Source organism: Sebastes umbrosus, chromosome 20 (assembly GCF_015220745.1).
Source record: "Sebastes umbrosus isolate fSebUmb1 chromosome 20, fSebUmb1.pri, whole genome shotgun sequence".
NCBI classification, from domain to species: Eukaryota; Metazoa; Chordata; class Actinopteri; order Perciformes; family Sebastidae; genus Sebastes; species Sebastes umbrosus.
The window spans coordinates 16449895-16474743 of record NC_051288.1 but is presented as its reverse complement, the minus strand read 5'-3'; the positions used below and the strand labels follow the sequence as shown (position 1 = coordinate 16474743).

The 24849-nt window shown below is 43.9% G+C and overlaps 1 protein-coding gene across 34 annotated transcripts in view; it reads left to right on the top strand.

Moving 5' to 3' along the window:
• Positions 1-24849, top strand: part of tcf7l2 (transcription factor 7 like 2) — a 97679-nt gene that overhangs the window by 35631 nt on the left and 37199 nt on the right. For 21 of the 34 annotated variants that reach the window (XM_037754483.1, XM_037754494.1, XM_037754495.1 and 18 more), the window contains exon 5: positions 8453-8512. The exons of the other annotated variants lie outside the window; for them this stretch is intronic. In XM_037754483.1, the coding sequence (XP_037610411.1) occupies positions 8453-8512 (60 nt within the window). The remainder of the gene's footprint in view (positions 1-8452; positions 8513-24849) is intronic. 34 annotated transcript variants of the gene reach the window in all.

Here is a 24849-nt window from a genome sequence, read left to right as displayed (position 1 = left end):
TGGTCTTATGCTGACAACTTTTTTCCTGAGAATGAGCTAATGCTGGGCTGCTAACATCTTTGAGGGAAGTGTGGGCGTTCCTTCAACACTGATTACCCTATCTGTGGAGTTTGGAGGAGTAGTCTGGCAGCAGAGTTGGCCGGACAGCCATAGGGGCATACGCAGCACATACACATAACAGAGCATCCACCCCAGGCATGTCGATATCTAAGAGGCAAGCAGCTCTAGCATGAGCAGCTGAACTTTAGTAGTTAGCTAAAGGCATGAAGTTTTTCAGGAGGTCAGCGGAAAGGTTGAAGATAGGGAGGTGTACGTTTTGTGGTCACGGGGTTAGCGAGCCAGGAAAATCAATGAGTGTTGGGGATTGAGCAGAATTAGTGAGGTGATCGTGAATGCCCCCGGGCCATTATTGGCACAGTTGTTACTTTTCGTTTTGGAGTCGGGCATCGACATCATCTACATATTGTTATGAAAATGAAAATTTGAAAAAACGATTTTTTAGATGGAGAAGCCTTCCAAGTTTGTGTGCTCATGAATACAATATCTCCCGTGGTAACCGTTCAGCGCCGGAGCTAATAATACACGGCTGACCCTTTTTTGTTTATGCGCTCGGTGCAACAACACAGTTAGTAGTCGTCATGGCTCTGGAGCTCACACAGGAGGATGATTTTTTTTATCACACATATTACATCGTCAAGACAGAGTGTCCCTCTGAGTCACATTTGACATTTGATCAGTTCAATTACTTTTATGGCATGTAATAAATACCATCTAGAACAGTAACTCAAAGTTGGCAAGCCGAGGCCTCCTTGGTATTTTGCCCGTTTAAGTTAAGCACGTCTTAAAATAGCAGGAGTCGACAAGGCTGTTTATTTGAAACAGAAACCTTGTCAAAAGTTGTGTTTAAGACAAAGAGCTCGCGATGACAGCGTTATTCTGAACAAAACAAGCCCGGCTAAGGCCCTCCTTATCTCTCTCCGCGATGCTCGTGTTATTTTTATACCAAAGAGTTCAGGGGCCTCTTCTTACTCTGTTATTTTAGGAGACGCTGAGAAAAGAGTCCCGACTCCTGTGAAGTCATTAAACTGGTCGTAGGCAGCAGAAAAGCTGCAGGTAAATACTTGAGGTTTTATCCTGCTATGAGTCATATGGCTGTAAATACTTACCACCTCACATCCACCTAAACTCCTGCTGTACGATTCCCTTTTAAAGGAAGTTTGAGAACACGCAGTAAAGTGTAACGGTTGCAGCTCCAACTTTTCAGAATGCATTAGTGATGTCATTTTACATAGATTTATGTTGTAATGCATATATTTTTTAAAGAGGACCTATTATGCGTTTGTGCTTTTTCCCTTTCATTTAGTATGTTATATAGCTTTTTTTGTGCTTGTAAAAGGTACAAACTGCCCAAACTGCCTGAAACGCCTTGCTTGAAGTCCCGCCTTTTCTTCCGCCTCGTTGTGATGTCACCAAGTAACACATTTGCATAAAACTTGCCTAGCGGCTAGTTTGGCACGCCCTCAAACAAAGCTAGTTAGAGCATAACTGGAGTGGAGTCCGAAGAGTTTGGTTCGGTTGACCAATCCCAACTGAGTGGTCCAGCTGACCAATCAGAGCAGACTGGGCTTTTCGGGAGGGGACAGAGCTCAAACAGAGCGTTTCAGACAGAGGGTGAAAAGAGGTGCTGCATGCACAGCCGGTATGAGAAAAATAAAGCATTTTCTGAACATTTAATGTTAAAAGATGTCTGGTAGAACCAAAAATACAAGTATGCACTTGAAAATGAGCATAATATGTCCTCTTTAATTAGATTGCCCAATGATAAGTTTGGTGCTAAAATTATCTATTATTATAACAAAATACTTTTGAGTTTTATTTTTGGCAAAATAAATTCAAGTGTCTATTTTTCACAATGTACACAGAAAGTTGTAGCCTAATACAAACAGTCAGGCGTGCAACACTAACAGGCTTGGAACAAAGAGGCAACACCAAAAACAGAAACTTGCTGTGGGGCGAAAACAAAACTTGAAACAACAAAGATGGACAACCAGTCAAATGGAGAAAAATAAGCTTGCATATCGCTGAAGTACAGATCCATTCACAGCAACACAAAGTAGTGACCGTACCTATTGAGTATTAACGTGAAAAGATGCTTCAAAAATGCTTGTAATTGATGGATTAGTGAGTTGTAAAACGAACATGTCGATGAAAAAGTGACATTTACATTACCATTACATTTTTTATATTATACTATGCTATCCATCATTGGATTTCTATTATATTTTCTTCACAGATGGGCCTTGGGCCTGAGGAATAACCGATTAGATATGGTCATGATTGGGATCTGAGGTTTCTGCCCTCAGATGGCAATTTAAGCCACAACTAAAAGTGAAGTTAAGAGACTCGTCCAAACGTCTAAAGGTGTCTTTTCAGGGTGAAAACACAGTTGGATTTGATGATAAATAACTCAGTATCTGAAACTTTAATGAACCTCCTGGTTTCTCTCTTTCTTCGGGCTTTAGTTCTGAGCAGGAGACAGAAGAACGGAGCAGGGGGAGCGCTATTAAACTGACGTCGTGATTAGTACTGACACTGATCAATATGAGAGAATATATTGTAATATTTGTGGTCATATTGCCCAGCCCCAGTGTGATCCGTTTGATAGAATACACACAGGCTGGTAAGATCAGAGGCATTGCAGCATCGCCTTATAGGCGCACACCTCGCTGTTAGCGCCGAGTGATAAAATTGAATGTGAAATGCAGCTTGTATGGTTGCCGCTCCTGCCATCCTGCTCCGCCATCCACCTCTGACTGAGGAGGAAGTGGGATTGAATGTTTCCTTGGTTTGCATCATACTGGCTGTTGTTACATATAGAAAAGACAGATTACTGTGGACAGCGTCGTGAATGCCAATGATAACCCCACACGAACTCCCACTGGTGTCACTCAATCAGATTTTTTTTTTTTTTACCAGATGATGTAGGCCTGCATGTTCTAGTACGTGATCCTCTTATCAATAAATCGGGCTGTAAATGGTAGTTTCTTTTTGTTTACAAATGCGAAGAAGCACCTTGATCTCCCCCCGTGGCCGGAGCGAAGGCAGGCAGCACTGGCAGTGATAAGAAGAAGCCGTGGATTGGCCTGCTAGATAACCGCAATCTGAAGTGACCCTGAAACAGTTGAAACAACAATGGAAAGACAGCGAGAGATAGAGGAGGGAAAATATAGATGGCTGTGTTGATAAAGCCTGTTAGAAAGTTGTGGACGAGAGATGGACAGGGACGGAGATGCAGACAGACGCTCTCATCTCTCTGGCTGGAAGGCTCAGTCGAGGTGGAACGCTGGAGGATCAGCCGAGAAAAAGAGGAAGTGACCTCACGCAGGCCGGTCTTTCTGAGGGCACGCTGTATGCCCCTGTTTACCATGCCCTCAAAGGGGGCCACGCTAGGACCCTTTGAAGTGCCTGACCGCCCCGCAGGCAGCCTCAAAACCTGCCGCCGCTGAACTTTTATGCCATTGGCTGAAAGTTATTCAATATTTATCCACCTATTGATGTGTGTTTTTTTGAGGGAGAGACTCCCAAGAAACATTTTTATGCCTCACACAGCTCCTGAGGGAAAGATCACAAACAGTCCTCTTGCTTTGTCAACTTGCCTTTTTTTTTATTGTGATGTTTTAATTTGTGGATTTGGAAGAGGATACTGAGCAGGAAGTAGCTTAAAGCTGGTGGCCGAATTTAGGAAGTGGCGTGTGTATGTTTTTCTTTTTTACCACACCCAGTGACACAGCATAACATACCAGATTGTTTTGTAAATCCACTACTTAAAGTGTGCGTGTGTTGATAGCGTCAACAATCCTGCAGTAAAGGAATCCAGGCTCATGTTGGGGATGTCATGACATCATTTGGCTGAAAGGTATTAAACCGTCTCATCTGGCAGTCATGTGATCAAACTTTTTTTTTTAGATAAAGAACAACACCTCTAGAATGAGATATATACCGTATATTAGGGCTGTCAGTTGTTAAAATATTTAATTGCACATTTTTAAATCTGTTCAAAATGTACCTTAAAGGGAGATTTGTCAAGTATTTAATTTATTTAACAACAGTGTGCTGTTGAAAATGGCCATACCAGTTTTTCCTCGCCAAAATTTAGTGCAAATTTCAAGCATTATTTAGCCTCATTCGCGACAAGCTAGTATGACATGGTTGGTACCAATGGATTCGTTCGGTTTTATAGTTTCATATGATGCCAGTATCTTCACTCTAGCTATTAAAATGAGCCTGTTACAACCTAAAACTCACAAGTTGCGTTAATGCGTTAAAGAAATTAGTGGCGGTAAAATAAAGTTATATATAACACGTTATTATGAGGTTACCTTTGACAGCCCTAATATATATATATATATATATATATATAAACATTTTAAACGTTAAGACGTTCTTATTGAATCCCGTTTACCATTCTGGGAATTGGGGCAGAAACATGCAAATGTTAAGAGCATACACACACAAACTACTTCCCTGACATTCACGTGCATACACACACGTACGCACACACGCACACACAGCCTCAGAGTCTAGAGCCGAGCCCTGGTCGAACAATGTCTCCATTGTTTTGTGGGCTTTCACTGGCAGCAGGGGACGGCTGGAGTGTTAACCATTTCCCAACTGCGCCTCGCTGTGTGTTATTGTGTGTGTGTGCGTGTGTGTCAGAGGTAGTGAAGCATGGGCACAGGGACGAAGAGAGGGAGGGCACTTGCTCCAAGTGTATGGTAATTAGTGTGGAGGAAGTGATGGAATCTGGCCATTTTTATGGCCTGCAAGACCTCCCACCTTAGCCTTTACAACTACTGAACATGCTTATTTTATTCCCATTCAGTCTCTGAAGAATGTGTACTGGAGAGAGGCGGTGTGAAAAGAGCTGACGTGTTTTTGATATAATAAAAACTAACAGAGCCGAGCGTTCAGAAAAGACACGCCACAATGACTCTGTGGATCCCAACAATGGGCCAAAGGACTGGACGCGCATGCGACTGTTACTCTAGGTTTGCGTTTAGAAAAGACAGATCCAGGATCACATTCACCTTCCCTGACCGCGTCTCTGTCCGTTTTCGTGGAGCGGGGATAAAGGGGGCTTCCTGTGGTCTGAATGGGCCGTGCACCTGGGTTAGCCAGACAATTGCCCAGAACTCTGGGACGCCTGGCTTCCTCAGCTGTTAATGAGCGACCCCGTGGTCAGCAGGCGCCACCCACACACCGTCCTCAGGCTTCACCTAGAAGGCTTTTTCTATCCTGACTTATGCCGACCTTAAACTGCTCTTTCCCTCTGCATTTTGAGCCGTTTTCCAAATAACCTCTCCCCCGCTTTTGTCTTCTTTCTGTGCATGCATCCATCCACCCTTAACCTTTGCTGCAAGGAAGCTCATATCTCACCCATTTATTTATTTACTGTTGTGGTCACTTTTGGCATGTAGGATTGATATAACAGACATACATTATTTCTCAGTTGAATTTCCAGACTGTATCATTATAGATATTGATATGGAAATCTTAATTTACAAATACAATCGCGATTGAAGATTCTATCCATATTGCCCAGTTCTTTTGGGCACGTGACCCAGACCTCAAGATAGAGACCATTGTGCCCGTCAGCCGTCTCACTGTCTTCTCCAGACAAGACTTTCGTTCAAGGGGTCACGCTGACATCATCGCCACTGGCCCCGGCCAAAATCTGAGGCCGTCGAGACGTGGCGTCAGGCCCGGGCTCCGTGACAATGAAAATGAGAGCACCTCGGTCACTGCATCTGTCCAGCAGTCTGGACGGCCGCTTGTTCCAACAGACAATCCACTCAGTGTTGGCTTAGTCAGCAATAAAACCACAACAATGACTGAAGAGTCTTCTCGCTACTTCATGGACTTAACAGAACACCTAAACACTTTAAAGGGATAGTTCGGGTGTTTTGAAGTGGGGTTGTATGAGGTACTTATCCATAGTCGGTGTATTACCTACAGTAGATGACGGTCGGCGCCCCCAGCTTGGAGAAACAGACAGGAATACCGACACCGGAGCAAAGAAATACAGTGCTGTGACGGGGCCGGCAGAAAAACATATTATAGCCACCTAAAAGAAAGGCTCACATAAAAAAATTCACATCCGTTTAAGTGTACGCTATATTTAGAATATTTTCACTTCTTTACCTTATTATCAGACAGCCCTTTCTGACGGGGAACTGAACTGAAAGTGAAACTTATCTATGCTCTCTACAAAGCGAGCAGGCTCAGATGACAAAAACAGTAAAGATAAGTTTCACTTCAGTTCGCCGTCGGAAAATATTCTAAATATAGCGTACACTTAAACGGATATAATTTTTTTTAGGCGAGTCTTTCTTTTATGTGGCTAAAATAGTTTTTTTCTGCCTTCCCCAGCAGTCTATTGCTTTGCTCCGGTGTCGGTGCTCCCGGTTTCTCGATGCTGGGAGCACGCCGACCATCACCTACTATAAGTAATACACCTACTATGGAGAAGTACCTCATACAACCCCAATTCAAAACACCCGAATTACAAACTTTATTACTCCTTTCAACCTTGACAAGGGCAGCGCAGACCAGATCCACTCCTTCCTTTCTTACCTTTCACAATAAAAGCCCTTGACATATAATATTCGCAGAATTTCGTATTTTCATGTTGTCTATTCATCATGCCCCCAGTTTCTAAAGGCCTTAAGGAGCCTCTTCATTACAACATTTTACTCTAGGAAATGTAAACAGCAGCTTTTTGTATTGACTATGTGTGTTTCTGTGTGTGTGTGTGTGTGTGTGCGTGTGTTTGTGTGTGTGTCAGTGTGTGAATAGCTCGAGGGCCATTATCGTCTATTTTCCTTGCTGTGCTATTTGACCGTTAAATAACCCCTGTTGAACTTAAGCCACCTCAGGGAATGTGTGACTCTGTGTCGGACACGCACATTTAAAAGGATAACACATACTTGTATGTGTAAGTGTGTGTGTTTTACCAATAACCACAGTGTTCAATGTCTAGCTGTTATGGAAAGTTATCTAGCTGGCCCCGGGGTCAAGCACAAGTACAAATAGATCCCAGTGATCTCGCTGCAGAGAAAGCGACCTGCACAGTAGCTTTCAGGTCCCGGAGCCCTTCAGTAAACTAAAGGCCCTGTTGCTTTTCTCTGCATGTTCTGAGACTTCCACGAGCATGTCCTTTCTTCCTTAGCAAATCAATAACTCCCTTCACTTATTTTCTTTCCTCTTTCTTCCTTTCCTGTCCTCTATCATCTCCTGACATCTCTCAGAAAGATGTGAATTTTTGCTCTTAGGAGCAGTAGGTGCAAATCTGCCAGGTTAACCTCCTCCTCTAAAGAAACTTGTATTTGAACAGCTAGTAAGACACAACAACTTCAATTTTAGTGCACACAGGGAAGTGATAAGAATAGCAGACATGGCTGCTCTGGGGACCCGTAGTCCGCACAGTTTGTTACTTTCATTTAGAGATGTTCCGATACCGATACCAGTATCCGAAATGCGTCCGATACTGCCCAAAATTCGGGATCGGGTATCGGCGCCAGTCTATGTACCGATCTGATACCATCATTTATTAACCCAGAAAAAAACAACTTGTTTAACAGGAAATCAATTATTCTTCGCCGCTCCAAGACAGTAGCCTTCACTGTGCTGTCGCCCTGGATGTATCATGGTTGCCGCTGGCAACCACTGTTTTAGAGCAACGAAGAAGAACTGATTTCAGCTAGTTTGTCAGGTAACGATAGCAAACAACAATAGTGTGGTGTTAATGGAGAGAGTGTAACTGTAGTTAGAGCCATTTGGCAATATTTCAAATAATAATAACTATGTCTTTTTTATCATGCTGGTATCGGATCGGTACTCGGTATCGGCCAATACCACAAGTTCAGGTATTGGAATCAATATCGGGAAGGAAAAAATGGTATCGGAACATCTCTACTTTCATTTACTTACATAATTGCACTTTAAACATCAAGATCAAGTGAAATGAATTACTCTTCTGTGCCGGATCATGATGCGACAGTGGATCCCCAGACCAGCCCGACTGTTCCTCTGAATGGATGCTGAGGAGATGAGGTTACAATGTCGTACCAAAGTGAAATATTGTTTTAACAACCAGCCAGCCAGTACAAACAGCCATGTAACCAGCGCAGAGCCAGTGTATCCGTGTTAGATTAATAATAATGGGGCCGAACATGCACCCAGGAGAAAGCTGAGCCAGCAGAGACGAGGTAGTAGTTTAAATAACTAAAAAGCCAGGGGATGCTTCATTTCCACCAGGGAGGGATTTTTTTTTTGCATAAAACCTGGCCGGCTATAGGATTGTGTGCAGATGTGTGTGTGTGTGTGTGTGTGAGCAGGAGACGGAGAGCTGATATAATTGTGTGACTTGGGAACGTCCATCTTTGCCTTTCAGGGGCCCTTCTGCTGGGAATTCCCCGGACAGTCAGATCTGAGCCTTCACCAATTTCATTTGGTGAGAGACCTTTGAATTCCAAAAATATCTTGTTGGATTTTTTTGGCTGATTCCACACGCAAATTAACAACTGATAATTGATGATTTTTTAAAACACAAAAATGAATGAATAACCTAAATTCTGGTGATGATGATGATGATGATGATGATGATGCTGTGTTGTTGCTTTGTGCTATAATTCAGTGCTGCTGCTTTGTTGTTGCTGCTGGTGTGCTTTTTTAAATGTCTGACAAAAATGTGAATCCAGGTGACGGGATAAGTGCTTACTGTCCAGCTTCACGGGGTAGTCGAGGTGCTTCCTTGTTCAGCTCTGTTTGGCTTTTAACTCATTTCTGTGTTAAGGATTCTGTTTGCTTTCTTTTATTTGTCTTATGACTAACCGTTCTGGTTTAATGACATCCTTTTTAGCTTTGGGAGTTATTGTGGATGTGTTTGGTTTGAATTAGCCTGCAATCCTCCAGCAGGAGAAGGATGTTGTGTTTCTCTGAGAAGCTGTTTTGCGGTCTTTATGAGCAACATCTGGGCCTGAACGTAAGACATGATGGAGCAATAACACACACCGTTCATGTCCACTGGTTGATAGGAATGTCACGATTCTTTGACTTTTTCGATTTAGATATGTCATTGTTAGACTATGTAGTCGTAAAGATCAACAGATCATTGGTTTTATGCCCTGACAGCTGTTGTTTACACTTTAAAATTCTTCTTTAAAAAGAGAACTGAACTCCGTTTTTATTTAGAAAGTGTTTAAAAAATTAGACTACAACAGTCGACGATATAAAACGCTGCATCTTTTTAATATCATTATCTGTGTGACCCACCTCAGTACATAGTGTGCTGTAATCCACAAAAATACGGTTTTGTTGTCATTTACTGTTAAATCGACGATCCTGCTTATGATTTCGATGGTCTAGATCGGAAGCTAATTTCGATCCATTTCCTATTTATAATCGGAATCATGACACCCCTACTGGTTGAAGATTTTGGACACACCGCATATCCTCTAATTCAAATTCCTCTGTCATTGTCCTGCAACTTTTTATTAAAGAAAATCCCCTGAATAAAAGCTGTAATTTAAAGAACCTAAAGGTAAAGTCAGTCTTGATTTGACTGCAGATCTGACAAACCGAGGACATCAGCGAGCCTTGTTTTGGTTCGCTTCAGTCCGTCTGTGTGAAGCTGGAGAGACGCTGGCAGTATGAAACCCAAAGGGTAACTTATTAATCTCCTCTGAGGTGACCGTGGCTCTGTGGATTGCCTACTTGAATTGTTTGACTAATCAATTGCTTGTTGATTTTGCACACTCCGCAGGGCCTTTGTTGCCAGTAGTCTAAAAAGAAAAAGAAAGAACGAAAGTAAATGAGGCTTTCTTGTGCAAATAGTCCTCTAGGATTTTTAAGAAAGAAGCAACAAAACAAACCTTCGTCTTCCCATGTCAACTATCTGCCTCCCTCTCTTATACAAGCACCTTTGCTAGAACTTGTTTGACAAGGTCTGGCAGGATCACTGTTGGGTGTGCCTGTCTTTCTGCGTGTATGTTTGTGCCTTACAAACACGCCTTTGTCTACACCAGTGTATATGTAGTATCGCCGCGTCTAAGGTGTGATCTGAGTTTTAGACGACAGGCAGTCGGAGCTGGGTCATGTCAGGTTATATGTTTCGTGTGTTTGCATACAACACTGTGAACTTGTTTAACCCAGAGACGGATACTGAGGAAGAGGAAACTTTTAGAGGGATGTGGTAATCACGATTTGGTCATGGTTCACTTGCACAAAGAACTAGGATCAAGGTTCAGGAGTGATATTGATAAATTATCTGATTTATGATGGGACCACTCCTAACAGAGCGACGCTCGAGTGCACTCGTCTTCCTCCCAAGATAGCGCGATCAGCGGCCGGCCTCGTGAGCGACAACAGCAGCTCCCCTACGCTACTGTATTAACACAGGAGGCCCGTTTCACAGGGAAACTTGTTTTGACAGAACTCCAGGTGTCTCATTGTTGGGGCTGGCATGGTTCAACAGATTTACCAATTAGCACTGGGCTGAGGGCACAGGAAGGGTGGGAGGAGGAGGAGAGAAGAGGGGAGGGAAGAAATGAAACGGGGGGGAGGGGAGAAGAAGGAGGAGGGAGAATGGATGAGGCGGATTTGGCCACAGTGATGGAATGAGGTTTTGAGTGAGAGGTGCTGGTAGGGGAAGGTGTGGAGGAAGGAGAGGGGGGGTGGGTTGTGACCATACGGAGGCAGGCTGGAGTAAGGCGATCCGTGACCTCGTTTTTTTCCCAGCAGCAGTATGGAAGAGCCACAAAGAGGAGGGGAACTACGTAGAAACAGAAGAAGGGGGCAGGAGGAAAACGTGTTCTCAACATACACCTCATCTCAGTTGAACTTTTAAGCATATATTTAGGTAATTTGTCACAGATAAACTCCTGATTCTGTTGCTACACGTCGCTAACACACACACATCCGTCTGCAGGAGCGTCGGTTTGTTTTCGCTGCAAGTTCCCCCCGTTGGCTCGCTGTTCTCACTCCGGTACCGAGGCAGAATTGTGTGGGATTAAACACAATGTTATTACTCTCACTAACCCTCTTTTGTTATGCCTCAGAAATGTCTGCTCCTTCTTCCAGGAAGTTTTGGAAAGTGAACTTTTGAGAGTGATTTAGTGAATATCCCAGGGGTGGCCTGCAGAATTTTTTTGGGCTGTTGAGTGTTATGACACTAATTCACACACGCGCACATGATGAAGCGTACATGTGCTGCAGGTAGCACCGTGAAACCACCGACCGTTGTTTAGTCAAAAAACAAGGGGGCTGAAAATATAGAACTAGTTCAGAGATATTGTGCTCCGTTCAAACTGACAGCCGTTCTGAAGTTGAGAAAAGTTCCACTTTTTTAGAGGAGCACGCTTTATTTTGTGTGTGTGTGTGTGTGTGTGCATATTTGAGCCGACCAATCACAACAAAGGAATGTCTCTCTCTATATGTAGGAAGCTGTCAGTTTACTACAACAACAACCAAAACTGTGGTAGCAGAGGAGACGCTGTTTGTCTGATCTTTTAGTCTTTAGGCAGTGCATGGGATGTCTTCTTTTGGAGTCACTGTTCACTGTTGTCTTTAGGGAAACTAGTGACCTGGGTTCACAATACAGTCGCTGCTTAATGCTAGACTTTTAAGTTTCAAATAAAGTCACAAGTCATAGAAAACGTTTTAGTGGTCTCCAGGAGAACTCTTGTGTATTGACGTGCCATAATAAGGCCTTTATATGAACAGTGTGTAACATTTAGGGGGATCTATTGGCAGAAATGGAATATAATATTAATATTTATGTTTTCTTTAGTATTTAAACACCTGAAATTAAGAATTGTTGTGTTTTTGTTAGCTTAGTAGAGACGTTTATATCTACATAGGGAGCGGGTCATCTTCACGGAGCCGGTCGCCATGTTTCTACAGTAGCCCAGAACGGACAAACCAAACACGATCTCTAGATAGGGCCATTCGCGTTTTCACGTCAGCAACCGTAGTTCTCCTACACGCTTTGCACACGGGAGAAGTTTTAGTTGGTTGCAGTCTGCAACCTCGCCGCTAGATGCCGCCAAATCCTACACACTGCACCTTTAAGATTGCGCAGCGCTGATGTGAGCTAGAAAGCTTCATTTAATCTTTATAAATGGTCCTAACACTTCCTATGTTCCTATTATCACTGAGCAGCACTGAATTCAGTAGCACCAGGAATGCTTTTTAAATAAATATTTAGGCTTGGACACTTGAAGCCTAAATATTTATACCAGTGTTGATACCCATATCTTGTGGGCAACCAGAGCCGTGCTAAGATGGATTAAGGGCGCTTTCACAAGCCAACATTTAGTCCCTTTTAAAAGCTCCTTCGGGGCTGAAGAGAACATACCGAATATGCTAAATAAAGTCCACAAAAATAGTGACGTTTATAAAGTAATTCAAGATAAACTGGAGGAGAAGGGATTCATGCGTACAGTCAACCAGTGGCGAGTCAAAGTGAAAAAAACAGACGGCAATATTTCAAAGTCCGCGATTCCCTCTCGAGATGAAAAAGATAAATTTGCTCCTTTGTACCCTCATCAAATTATTTAAAAAATTTGGTCCGCTTTAATTTGCACTGTGAAACTGAACCAAATTAAATAGAAAATGAACCATGAGTATCAATTTCACTCTGATTCGGACTAGCCAAAGGAACTATTTGTGAACGCGCCCTAAGACATTATCATTTAAGAATTCAACCATGTACCTCATAGCAATCAATAACCAGAAAAGCAATTAATAATAACACTAGAAAAGGTGTTTCAAAGATGCACCAAACTGCGTCCTTAATTATAAGCTCCAGATCACTACGCCGCCTCGCGAATCCCTCTGGTTTTGTAATGACTTTAGCGTCGAGTGATACCGCAATCGCTATGGCGACTGTCTGTTGTATATATTTACTTATGATTGAGAGTGATGGAGACAGCTCTCTGGACAGGGAGAGTAGATAGGGACTAGAGTGCATGGGGAAAGATGGGGGGGAAGAATATGAAACCCCCGCCAAATTCCCCAAAGAACAAATCACAGTTATGGATGAATACACTGTCACAGTCAAATTTTAACTCTGTGGATGTGTGTGTGCGTTGAAGACGGTGGAATGCTGAGTGATTCCAGAGAGCACTTAAGCCGCCTTGAATTCACTTTTCTGTTCCCGCCCGCGTTATAACAGCAGAGGGGCTTTTCTTTGGAGTTTGCAGGGGTAAACACGGGGTATATGCTTTCTGAGTCATTTAGCATCGTCCTCACCGTCACCTCCCTCATATATTCTAAACAATGTTTTCAGGTTTGTCGGGCCAGCCTGAACGAGACTAACCCCCCAATTTATTTGATTTTGTTCCTCTTGGCAGTTCCGCGGAAGACCTATCTGAACTTTTTCTTGGATTTGTTTGGCTCCGGTTTTGATGTGCGTGTTGTTATTTTTTTTCCTCTTCCAAGTGTGTGTAGTCGACGGTGCCTGAGCGCCAGGCCCTGCTTTTGTCTCGGCCCAGGGAAGGAATTTGATGTGAGACTTATTTTCCTACCCAGTCAGTTTCTTTGAGCATTTCCAACCCCCCCCCCGCTCCTGTTTTTGTTTTGTTTTTTCTAATAGTCCTGGAAGTTTGGGACACTTTCTTTTGAGGCAGGTGATTCGACTGCTCTCGCATACCTGTGCAGGTGTGCACATGCTTTCGTATTTACTCATCCAGCCTCTCCAAAAAATGTACTCTAATTGAACGGCCTGTTAAAACGTCACTGGAATCAGTCATGTAATAGCAGGAGGGGAAGTGTGATGGGGTGAAAAAGGAGACGTGGATTCCACGAGATTAAGGAGGATCATCATACTCGACGTTCTGGATGAAATGCAGAGACGGCTCAATCCTCGCGCTATATGGTTTTTATTATTTCATGGGAGAGAAGTCTGAACTAATGTGTCAGACCACTTTTTCCCTCATCAGCGAGATGTGCTATATAGCATTGGCCAGACGTCGCCTTGCGAAAAGATGCAGAGAATTGCATGCTGGGAAAAGAATAAACAAGCCTGTCACCGAAGTTGGGAAGAATCCTTAGTGCAGCGCTACTGTCAAAAAGCAGCTTCCATTTCATACATTATTAACATTACCTAAACGCATTATTTGTGTATTTATTCATTCATTTGTCTTGTTAACATCCTCCTGGAGTAAGATAAACAGCGCGGCCAGACTGGCTGTGTGACAGTTGTGTGTGAGATTTGAATAAAAAGCCCGGCAGCGTGATTGGAGCGAGACAGGAGCGGATTCTATGGACACCAGACTTCCTCTCCAGGCTCATTAAGGGACAGTAAGGCGACGATGTCGAATCGGCGCGCACTTTACCGGCCTGCCTTTCCCTTTGAACAGCGTCGCCCTCTTATCTGCAACATGCTCTGTTCCTCCATAACAAGACGCTCCCTCTCCGCCGCGCGCGCACACACACACACACACACACGCACGCTCTGTCTGTCTCGCTTTACTCTCTCGCGCACACACGTTCTGCCTACACACACACACTCCTCGCACTTATTTAGTTTGTGTAGACAGAAAACTCTTAAGTATGTGGCTTGTCCACAGAATTTTGGCAGCTTTTGTTGTATTTTCTCCTACGCTATCGAAAAAGCCTGGTACTTGTTTTTTTTTTTTTGTTCTTTTTTTTTCTGCACAGACATCACAAATGGATATTTTAATTGGAACTTTTGGCACTGTCTCCATCTTGTGTTGGAATGGCAGACAAGTGAGTGGCTGGCGAGGCCGGGGACCGGGCTGATTGGTGTGTAGCGAGGCGTGCCTAAATCAACTGGCAGCATGAATAGCTCGCTTGATTCTCACTGGCATTCACTGGAATCCATTGCAGTTTTTTTTTTTAAACAAGATTCTTTCTTTGGATAAAGTCTGGAAGAACCAACAAGGGAGAGAGAGAGAGAGAGAGAGAGAGAGAGAATACCTCCTGCCTCCTTGAAGCATGACTTCCTTTTTGTTTTGTCGGTGCAGTTTACTTGCCTTTATGCCAACTCACTTTTTGGTGCTTTTTGTTACGTCAGAATAAAATGGCTAACCCATGTTGTTGCTGTGTTCCAGCCATTCACTTTACAACTTGGTTTTGAAATTTAATGTGCTCATGATAATTGAAATAATCACATAATGAATTATCAGTCTACTAACACTAAAGTGTTGGGATTAGTGCAGAATAAAAATCAGCCCTGAAGATAATTTAAGATATCTGCTTTGTTGAAGTGACACTCAGTCTTAAGACTGTGTGGCAGAGTTAGTCATGACTCTGTTATGCACCATTGTGTTTGGACGTCTTAAGCTGTTGCAAGAGCTTTAAGAAATAGTGATGTCATGCCAGGGATCTTTGTGCACGTTCAAGTTCAAGCAAGCAAGCAAATGAGTTGAACAGAGCTGATAAAACATGCGTACATGTGATGTGACGGAGGTAGAAACCTGGGTAGATGCTCAATATGGTGCATTTTAGCTTTTTTTCCCCCGATGCAATCATAAAGAGACAACAACTACACCTACTGTTTCTGTTCCAGAAGTCATCGACAATAATTCAGAAAGATTAATGTTTAGGGATTAACCCTTTGAACCCTGAAATAGAAATGGTCCGCCAGTGCCTACGTTGGTATTTTTGCTTATTGTGATGTCATTTTTTGGAATATCTTCAAATACTTCATATCCCTAAAATCTGCACAACCTAAGATAAAAGGTTGTCAGTCAATAAACCATAATAATTGATAAAAGTATTGAAATTGTATCATAAATACAAAAATTGGACATTTGTTTCAGTGCATTTTACTAAATTAACCCACAAAACGTGTTGCTCCAAAAGATTTCTAAATGTAAAATCATGAACAAAATATTTCTAAACACAGTATACGTTATTTGAACTATGCACATTTTTTCGTTTTTGAGATATGCTCATTTTTATGAGCAGATCAAGTGCAAAGGCATTTATATATATATATATATAGTTTCGTAACGTAACGTAACGACGCCATCATGAGCGTACAACGTGATGACACAAAAGACAGAAGCCTTAGCTTTCTGCTGCAAAAAGAATGAATGCTCTAGCTATTATTATTGTTTTAAATAGGATCATGCAAACAGCGATCTCCATTTTTAAAGGGTTAAATCTGCATATGGTCAGTAGTTTAGCACTAGTTTTGGGGGGATTTTGTTTTTTAGGAAATATCAACTCCTCGAGTTCAGGGATTTGAAAGTGAATAGATCACCAACCCCAAAATGACATGTTGGTCCAGACTCCTGCTCCGCAGAAAGCTCTCTCCGGCTCCCCTGCAGCAGCTAATGCAAACCACATGCTCGAGCTGCGTATCTGCATAAGTACACACCTGTTTAAACTGTGGGCAGTCTTTTTACCTCAAACAGTAAACTCAGGCACACTCACGCCAGAGGCAGAGCAGCTGCGGAGCCGGGTCAGGTTGGAGTCATTGTAATCCTCCTTGACATAATGTAGTCCTTGTGTTTGGCTGGGGCCTCTGAGTGAGTGTGTGTGTGTGTGAGGAGGAGAGAGAGATATCTTGTGTGCAGGTGGGGTAGTGTGATCTGTATACTCACATACAAATAAGTGTTTTTGTGTGTGTGGCAGTGGGCCTTTCTCTCCGGGCTGGTAGTCAGTGCTGTGTAATTACCTGGCTGTCTGCCACCGAGCCCCACTGGAGCAGAGACAGACGTGGAGCTGTGTCTTACACAACGTAACGCAGCAGCAGCCCGTCTCAACCACTGGCCCAGAGTTTGTTCAGCTTGGGGTCTGGATGGACACGACATGGGATCTCTAGAGGCGAGGTCGGGGGAGCTTTCTAAAAACAGAATATACATATATTTAGAGACATTGTTGAGGAAAAAAAACAGGTTTTTGAAGTGTATCCTTCCACATAATACATTTGGAGCTACATTCATGTTGTTGGAATAAAACCCCCAACAGAAATATACCACACTTGAATTTACATGAGAGCTTCACACCTTTTAATGCTAGGGTCACGATAAAATTAGGAGTGACACTGAATACTCATACCAGACAATTAGGAAAATGGCCATTACAAGTTCCCACAGCTCAAGGTGGCATCCACAAATTGCCTGTTTTGTCCAAAACCCAAAGATATGAAATAATATAAAACAAACATTTTAACATTTTTGCGTGCTCAAATACTTAAACAATTAAAATTTTACATTGACTAATTGATTTATAGAGGAATTATTTTCACACTAAAGTAAGCACAGGGCCATGGCCCAGAAACTGTTGTGAAATGCTGCACCACCACCGCCATGGGGGTAGAGTGACTGGAAACAAGGCCAGCCAATCAGAAGCCACATGACAGATTTATAGCACTGGCATCTCTTCTCAACTTGTCATTGCTTCACGAGTCACTGGGGAGCTGCTGTAATACTGAGTTGCACCCCCCTACCTGTGAGGGCCAGGTCCAAGGTGCAGGCGAGCTGCATACTGCGGTGTCAGCCTGCCTCTCCCGCCATTTTAATTGTTGCATCTCCTCAGCCTTGATATGAGCAAAAAGGGAGGCCTCGGCAGAACCTGGCACATCAAAGGCTACCTCCCCTCGTCTTACAAGTTGCCTGTCTCTTTGGAGGAGCCCGGGCTTCGGAGAGCCAGAAAAAGGGGATTGGAGAGGCGGTGTGGATTCCCGGCTGGAATGAGTTTGATGGGCTAATTGTAGCCCCCAGTGGACACAGGCACACATCACAGAGGGGCCCGGCAGAGCGGGGAGCTGGAGTCTGTGGATGAGGAGCTGCTGCACTGGCTGGTAGCTTCCCTCCTCCATCTCTGGATTTCTGCACATGGCACCTTTGATTTCACTCTCCTGTCTTTAAGCATATGGATATTCCCGACATATATATCTCTCTCTATTTCTCATTTATTGTGCTGCACATTTCATTTCCCTCGAGTAGCCCATCTTTGTGTTTTCTCACAAGCCTTTTTCTCGTGTTTTTTCTTCCCTGAGATGGAGCTGTAGGCCTAATCTGCTCACTAGTCTCCATCGGAATTGACACTTTCTCCAGGCGGTTGCGCACATTAATGATGCAAGCGCACCGAGAAGTCATGACCGGAGTGCATGTTGGTCGTTACATTTAATAAGCCTTCTGACCGCGTCGCATCAGAGGATGAACCCCGAACACAATGCATAACAAAGCGATGTAATGCACAGACAAACACGCACAATCCTTACTACCAGCGAACGTTACCAACCGGCTCGACTGTAGTGGTGATCAAAAAGGCTCTCCGCAGCTTTGAACAGTTCTCTTTTTTTCCCCCATCTGCATCAAAAAGAAATCAATAGCCGAAACTTTTGAGCGCATGTATCGGCTTTTTCCTCCCATCGCACACACTCCCTCCTCCTCCCCCAACGCCGGTTTGGCAGTTGCACATTATGCCACAAGAGTACAACGCAGTTAAAAGGCACAAGGAGATGACACCGGCGAGGAAGCGGCTCGTGTTGGGTAGGGCCCTGGCTGTGGAGAAAAATCAATGGGAGGGAACACTTCCATACACGGAAATGGCACAATGGGAGGGAGAGGAGGGAGTATAGATATTTTTTTTTACAGAAAAATGATGCATTTGTTTTACCCAGGGAGAGAAAAAGCAAAGACGAGGAGAGAGAGAGAGAAAAAAAAACACTCTTCTGAACATCTTTTGAAAATAGCAAGTTCTTTGGTGAGGTTGAGTTGTGTGGTTAAGGTTTGTTTTATCCAACTGTGCGGAAGCGTGTGTAGCTGTCTTTCAGGTCTCTTTTTAGTTGAGGCGCAGAAAGACTACTCATGGCATGTTCAAGGGCACTCAGTGGACACGGATGCCCTGCAGGAGGCGGAATTATGAATACAACATGAGTAAACAGACACCTACATATACTATTAAAATAGTAAGCCTAGCACTTTGCAGGAGAGGCGCCTAAGTAGTAATTTGAGCCGGTCCCTAGCAGTTCAACCTCACTCTTCTGAGGGTCATTGATAAAGACTCGTGGTAAAATCATCTCTAATTTGCCTGATAGTGGAATGATTTGCACGTCGGCAGTAATGTATTCCCGTGTGCATTCCTCCAATACAACCATTTTAGTATTCAGTTTAGTGATAAAGGATTTTTTTACACAGCAGCTGTGAACAAAGAATACAATAGTGCGCAAACTCGAAACACAATTCCGAGCCTGAGCCTTGAATGGCATTCAGACTCCACTGTGACTGAGCGAACCCATTCAGTGGGAGTACGGCGGCGGTTGGAGAGATGGTATCAAGTTGCCTGCTGCAGATGGAGGTCAGTGTGACTGGCACAGTTGGCACCTTGGCACGGCAGCAGTGCGCCGCTGCACTCGGCTCCGCGAAAAGGATGCGTTCGACTGAAGGGGGCTGGGGGGAACGTTTTTCTCACTTCTCCTTTTTTTTTTATTGTCTGCGCTTCCTGTTTTGAAAGCCATTAAGGAGCAAATTTCCTCACAGCGAGAGGGGAGATGAAAAGGCCCGGTCTTTTGAAACATGTCCAAGCGCAAATGTGAAAAAGAGGGGGAATGATAGCTATCTGTAAACATCTCTGTCGAGGGGTCGACGGAAAAGGAATTGTGAGGGAATGATACATTCATTTGCGTCTTTTTTTTTTTTTTTTTTTCCTTTTTTGATTTGCTGATGAAAGAGATGCTGCAGTTTTTTTGTTCCCAGCCAGCTGTATTGCTCTATTCACAACCACACTAATATATCAGGGGCAGGCTCACATAACTACACAGCCCCCCGATCCCTCTTTCCGAAAATGCTTTGTGACATCTGCATCCACACATGTCTGCATTCACTGCAGCCAGAGAGTATTTATAGACGAGTTGGTTTTGTCATCCATTGATCCCTTCGGCTTCTCTGATCACAAAACTGCACTTTTAAGTAGCTTTTTATGTGGCATCATAAAGGTAATCTCTGTGTATTTGAACTGAGAGGTTACCTGCGGAGCCTGACCTGGTTATGAAGACTTGATCCGGGCCTTTGGCAAATTTCTAAGTCCAACACCGGTTCGTCATTTCGTCTGTCACAGCTGTCATTTCTGTTTAGTTGGCATACAGTATATTTACACCCCTCAGTGGTGCTTCTCAAGAGTAGCAGTAGCTCGGTGCTGCCGTCTCTCCTCCTCCCTCCCTCTCCTCTTCCTCCTCCCTCCTCTACCCCTCACTGCCCCCGAGCCTGGCCAGTCTGTGCCTCTTAATAAAACTGACAGGCTCTAATTGGGCTTAATTGCACCCTTCGGGCGTCGTCAAAAGGAGTGTTGCTAAACAAACTGCAGGGTCTGCAAGCAGGCCAGCCAGTCTACGGCAGCACGTTGGCCGCTGAGCCTCATGCCTGCATGTATGCGCGCAAATCGCCAAAGCTGTACAGTGTGAGCGTATAATGGCACATTAGGAATGTGCATGAGTAAGCAACGGATTTAATTGCGTGGGTGTATGTGCTCTGAGGTTGTAGCGAACCATTCATTCCTCGCAGTGAGCCAACTGAACAAGAGCTCACAAGTCTGAGAATCTTATGCATTCAAGCAGGCAGCGGCACCTGACTGTGAACCTCCACGCGCGCTCTCCGCCGCTAAATCGACACCGACAGTAAAACAGAGCGCGTCTGTGTCTTTGAGGACGTGTCTACAACTCTAGGTGTCAGGAAAAAGCCTTTTTAAATCCCCGCTATTATGGAAAAACCCCGACCAAACAAATCCCCCCGTCTGCTTTGCAGCGGCATAAGCAAAAAAAAAAGATGAAGTAGTGCTCTGCATCCCAGCAGCACCACCTCCTGGTTGACGGACACGGGGCGACGGTGCTCCCATTCGAACGTGGTCTAATTCAGTAGAGGTGGGGCAGACGCTCGCCACATGGGCCTTTGCCGGGTCACTGAGCACAATCGATGGAGAGCTCCAGATGCGATTGAGTCATTGAAATGGCAAAACCTGTGTGTGTGTGTGTGTGTGTGAGACTGAGAGTGTAAGGCGGCGGTGACCCCTAAAGCTGCGACCCGCAAGGAAAAAGGAGATAATCACATTGAGCACAGCGCTGTGCTAAAATTCTTCTGGCCATTTGTTCCCCCTTCTACCCTCTGAGCTATTTACTCATTACAGCCTTTCACAGCCTGTTAGTCTTCCCCCGAAAAGTTTTTCAGACTTCCAGTTTTGTTTTTGAAGGCGTACAGCTTGATACGGAAAATGCCACAAACAGGATCTGTTGTGTGCGAGCGCGTTGTGCCAGGAAAGACGCGGGGAACGAGGCATCCACGGTGTTTTTGTCCGGAGCTTAAAAGTCATGTAATGATGCAGTGGCTGAGCTGGAGGCCCCATAAATACTGGAAAGGGCCTCATTTCAGTGGCCTGCTGCTGCTTCAGGGCCCGACTAGCACACTCTGTCACCCCTTCTTTTAGGAAAAGAGGCAGAGCACATAATTAAGATATACAGCCCAGGGTGGACTGAATATATAGACTGAAAATATAGAGGAGCAGACCAGTCGGCCTCAATCACAGCCTGTGGTTTAGTGTTTGGCTGCAGACAGTGCCCAGACCTGTACGAGTGTGTGTGTGTGTGTGTGTGTGTTTGTGTCTGAGCAGCATGCTATAAAAGGCTGGTGAGTCGAGCCATCGCCTCTCTGTGTGTCGGGGTCACGGCGAGCCAAGCTGCTGTGAACACGTACACGTACTCTATGTGGGTATTCGATGTATTTATTTGTGTGTGAAGGATGCAAACCCCTGCTCCCTGACCCAAAGTTCCTTCCTCCGCTCCATCTCTCCGTATTCATCCCCGTGGTAATATATAATCCTGCCGTCCGGGGCAATAGTGTGTATCTGAGAGGACGCATCCTCCTGCTCCTTGACTTTACGCCCGGCATCCACACACACACACACACACACACACACACACTTTGCAGCTCACGCCTCAGTTGTCTCAGTGCTTTGTCACTCTCTAATGATAACTATCCATCAATGGTAGGGGCGTTGCGCTTGGAAATGAAGATGGATTGAATTAGTGTTGAGTGCGCTGGCCGCTGCATTGTGGCGGCAACCCGTAATTACACTGTCAGGTCCATTGAACCCCTCTCAACGCGACGCTGAACTTAACACATTTGCACCCGTGTTGATTACAAGGTCGCTTAGTCTGGGCAGATTCACATCATGTAGTTCCTAATAGCAAGTGAAAGGACCAGTAATCATTTGCAGAGGATTAGTGCAGCGGTTCCCCTACAATTGGCCCGACTGCTGCACATTTACCTTTATTGTTAGAGAAATGAAAACAACAGCAAAAGCTTCATGCTGTGTCTTTATGAATAAATACACACAATCATGTTTGGAACTAGAAAAAGGGTAGTTTGGAACTGCATGTGTTAAAAAAGGACCCACATTATCACTGATGCATGAGATCTTGGAGGGTGGAACGTGTCCTGGATATGTTACCTTTATGTATACAGACACAATGTGAAGTTTTCTTGAACCACAGTACTCAGCAGTTGATTTGCAGAGAAGTTAATGCACACTTTTGGGGGATGCTCTCCCCATAAGACACAATATTTTGATTCTTGCATTCTGACTTTGCAACTCACTTCTGGTTAATTATGAATTTTGTGCAGGGAATTATTAGGGCTGTGTATTGGCATGAATCTGGCGGTACGATATGTATTACGATACAGGGGTTACGATTCAATATTATGTTGCGATACTGTAAGCGAGGCGATATATTGCATTTTTTTTAACCTAATTTTAGGAAAATTGTCATAGTAAAAAGAACACCATCATATGCATACAATCTGAGTTTTAAAAAAAGTTTACTTTTTCATGCAATCTGAACAGTGGGATCTGCATTTGCCTTCATTACAGTCTTTGTAACATCCAATATAATAGCACATCTTTGCATGTAAACTGTTATTAATTAAAAATCGATACTGCGTTTTTGAGAATCGATACAGTATCACAAAACACAATATTCAATATTTTCTTACACCCCTAGTAATTATGTTGTAATGTCAAATGTGCAACCACAGTAACTTACATAAATACACCATCCAGCTTCATGGAAATTGCAGATTTTTTTACAAAGAAACCTTAGACAAAGTATGTGGCTGGTAATTAGCTTTCAGGTATCTGTGGAAAACACTGCTGCATTTGCAGTTATAAGCAACAGCGCTAATTCTGAATGGGAGCTGACATTACACCGTCGGGTCTTTGAAGAAACACAAACACAGATAGCGTGTACAGGGTGGGATGGCGAAGGCGAATAAAACAAGCACAAACAACCAAACTCTCCCCCTCCAACCGCCCTCTCCCTGTATCTCCCCACACCCCCCTCTCTGTGGGAAATTGGGCTGAAGTGTTTGTTATTAAGTACGTCCGGAGAAACTCCAGGAAATGGACTTAATTTCATATAGAGGCACATGACTCGGAGGATCTTAGCGAACCAATTAACCTCACCTCAGCTCATTAAAAACTCTCCTTTCATGGCCAGAAGCGGCGACTCATCCGCTAACACGGGACATGAAAGCACAAATTTGTCCACCTAAAACTCTTAAAAGTAATTGGAAAGGTAGATACGAAGGGCCAGTAATCTAGTGACACAGCCTAACTCGAGTGAAGTGAAAATAGAGGTGATTATTGAAGACAGGGGGGGACGGATCCATCACACAGATGATCTCTGAATATATTATCAGGCTGTGGAAGGGCAACAGTGGGCCGGAGTTCTTAAAAGTTGCCCCGCGGGATAAAGACAATTTCACTCAAGGTCACCACATGGTTGAGGGGCGTCCTGGGTGCAACAGCAGCTGGAAAGACTGAAACATCTCCACCAAACACAATAGAGGTCAGTTCACTTGGTTGCCAGGGGAGTTGTTCTGCAAATTATTCCAGTTATCAACTACAATATACCAATTTTAATGTTTTTCTGTAGGATAAATTTCTTTGGAAGCACACAGCCTGCCCTGGAATTTGAACAAAGAGCTACATATTGTTATTGTTTACCACCAATGTATAGATGTGTGCGCTGGTGTTTTCCTTGCTTTGGTTTATATTTGTAAGCTTAGCTCCATTGTTGCCTCTTTCAATCTCATTGAAAGTCCATTTGTGTCACCCACCAACAACATTAATATTAGTCCTAACTTGAGGATTACGGCGCAGTAATTGCACATGCACCGTGCTCTTTTTTCCCCCTGCACATTAAATATTATTCTCAGGCCTTTTGTTGAAACTATCTAATGGGTTAATGGCATTGAGAGGAAAAAACCCATTCAGCTCTTTTCCACTGCCGGCGCATGTGTGTCTGCGTGTGCGCGTCTTGGCTCGCGCCGCGCACACTCATCAAGCCACATGCAAACATCCAAATCTCTGTCATCCGCATCAAAATAATTACAGTGAGATAAACACACCATTTGACCATTTTCACAGTGATCTAATCTGAAGCCGGGCTGTGAAAGCGCGCTGGGGAGATGATCAAATCCCCGCTTAATGGAACTGATCAGTGCTGTGTGTTCAACATTCAGCCGACAGCCGTTTTATAGATGCATCTCCTCGTCTTTTTCTCGTCCTGCATTTAGCATGCCCGCTTCATCCCTTCAGCCATGTCTGTTTAGAGCAGAAATTAGGGGAAAAATTACATTTAGCGCAATTTTTCTTGGCTGTACATACCATGTAGATTAGATACGAGGAAAAGGAAGAGAAGGCCTTTTGTCTCGAGGTCAGGACGGCGATGAACTGGGAGTGTATTGGTTACAGCCCCATTGCTCCACGCGTTTCTATCTCCCTTTAGCTAGAAGGCAAACGGCACCTGAAATCTGATTA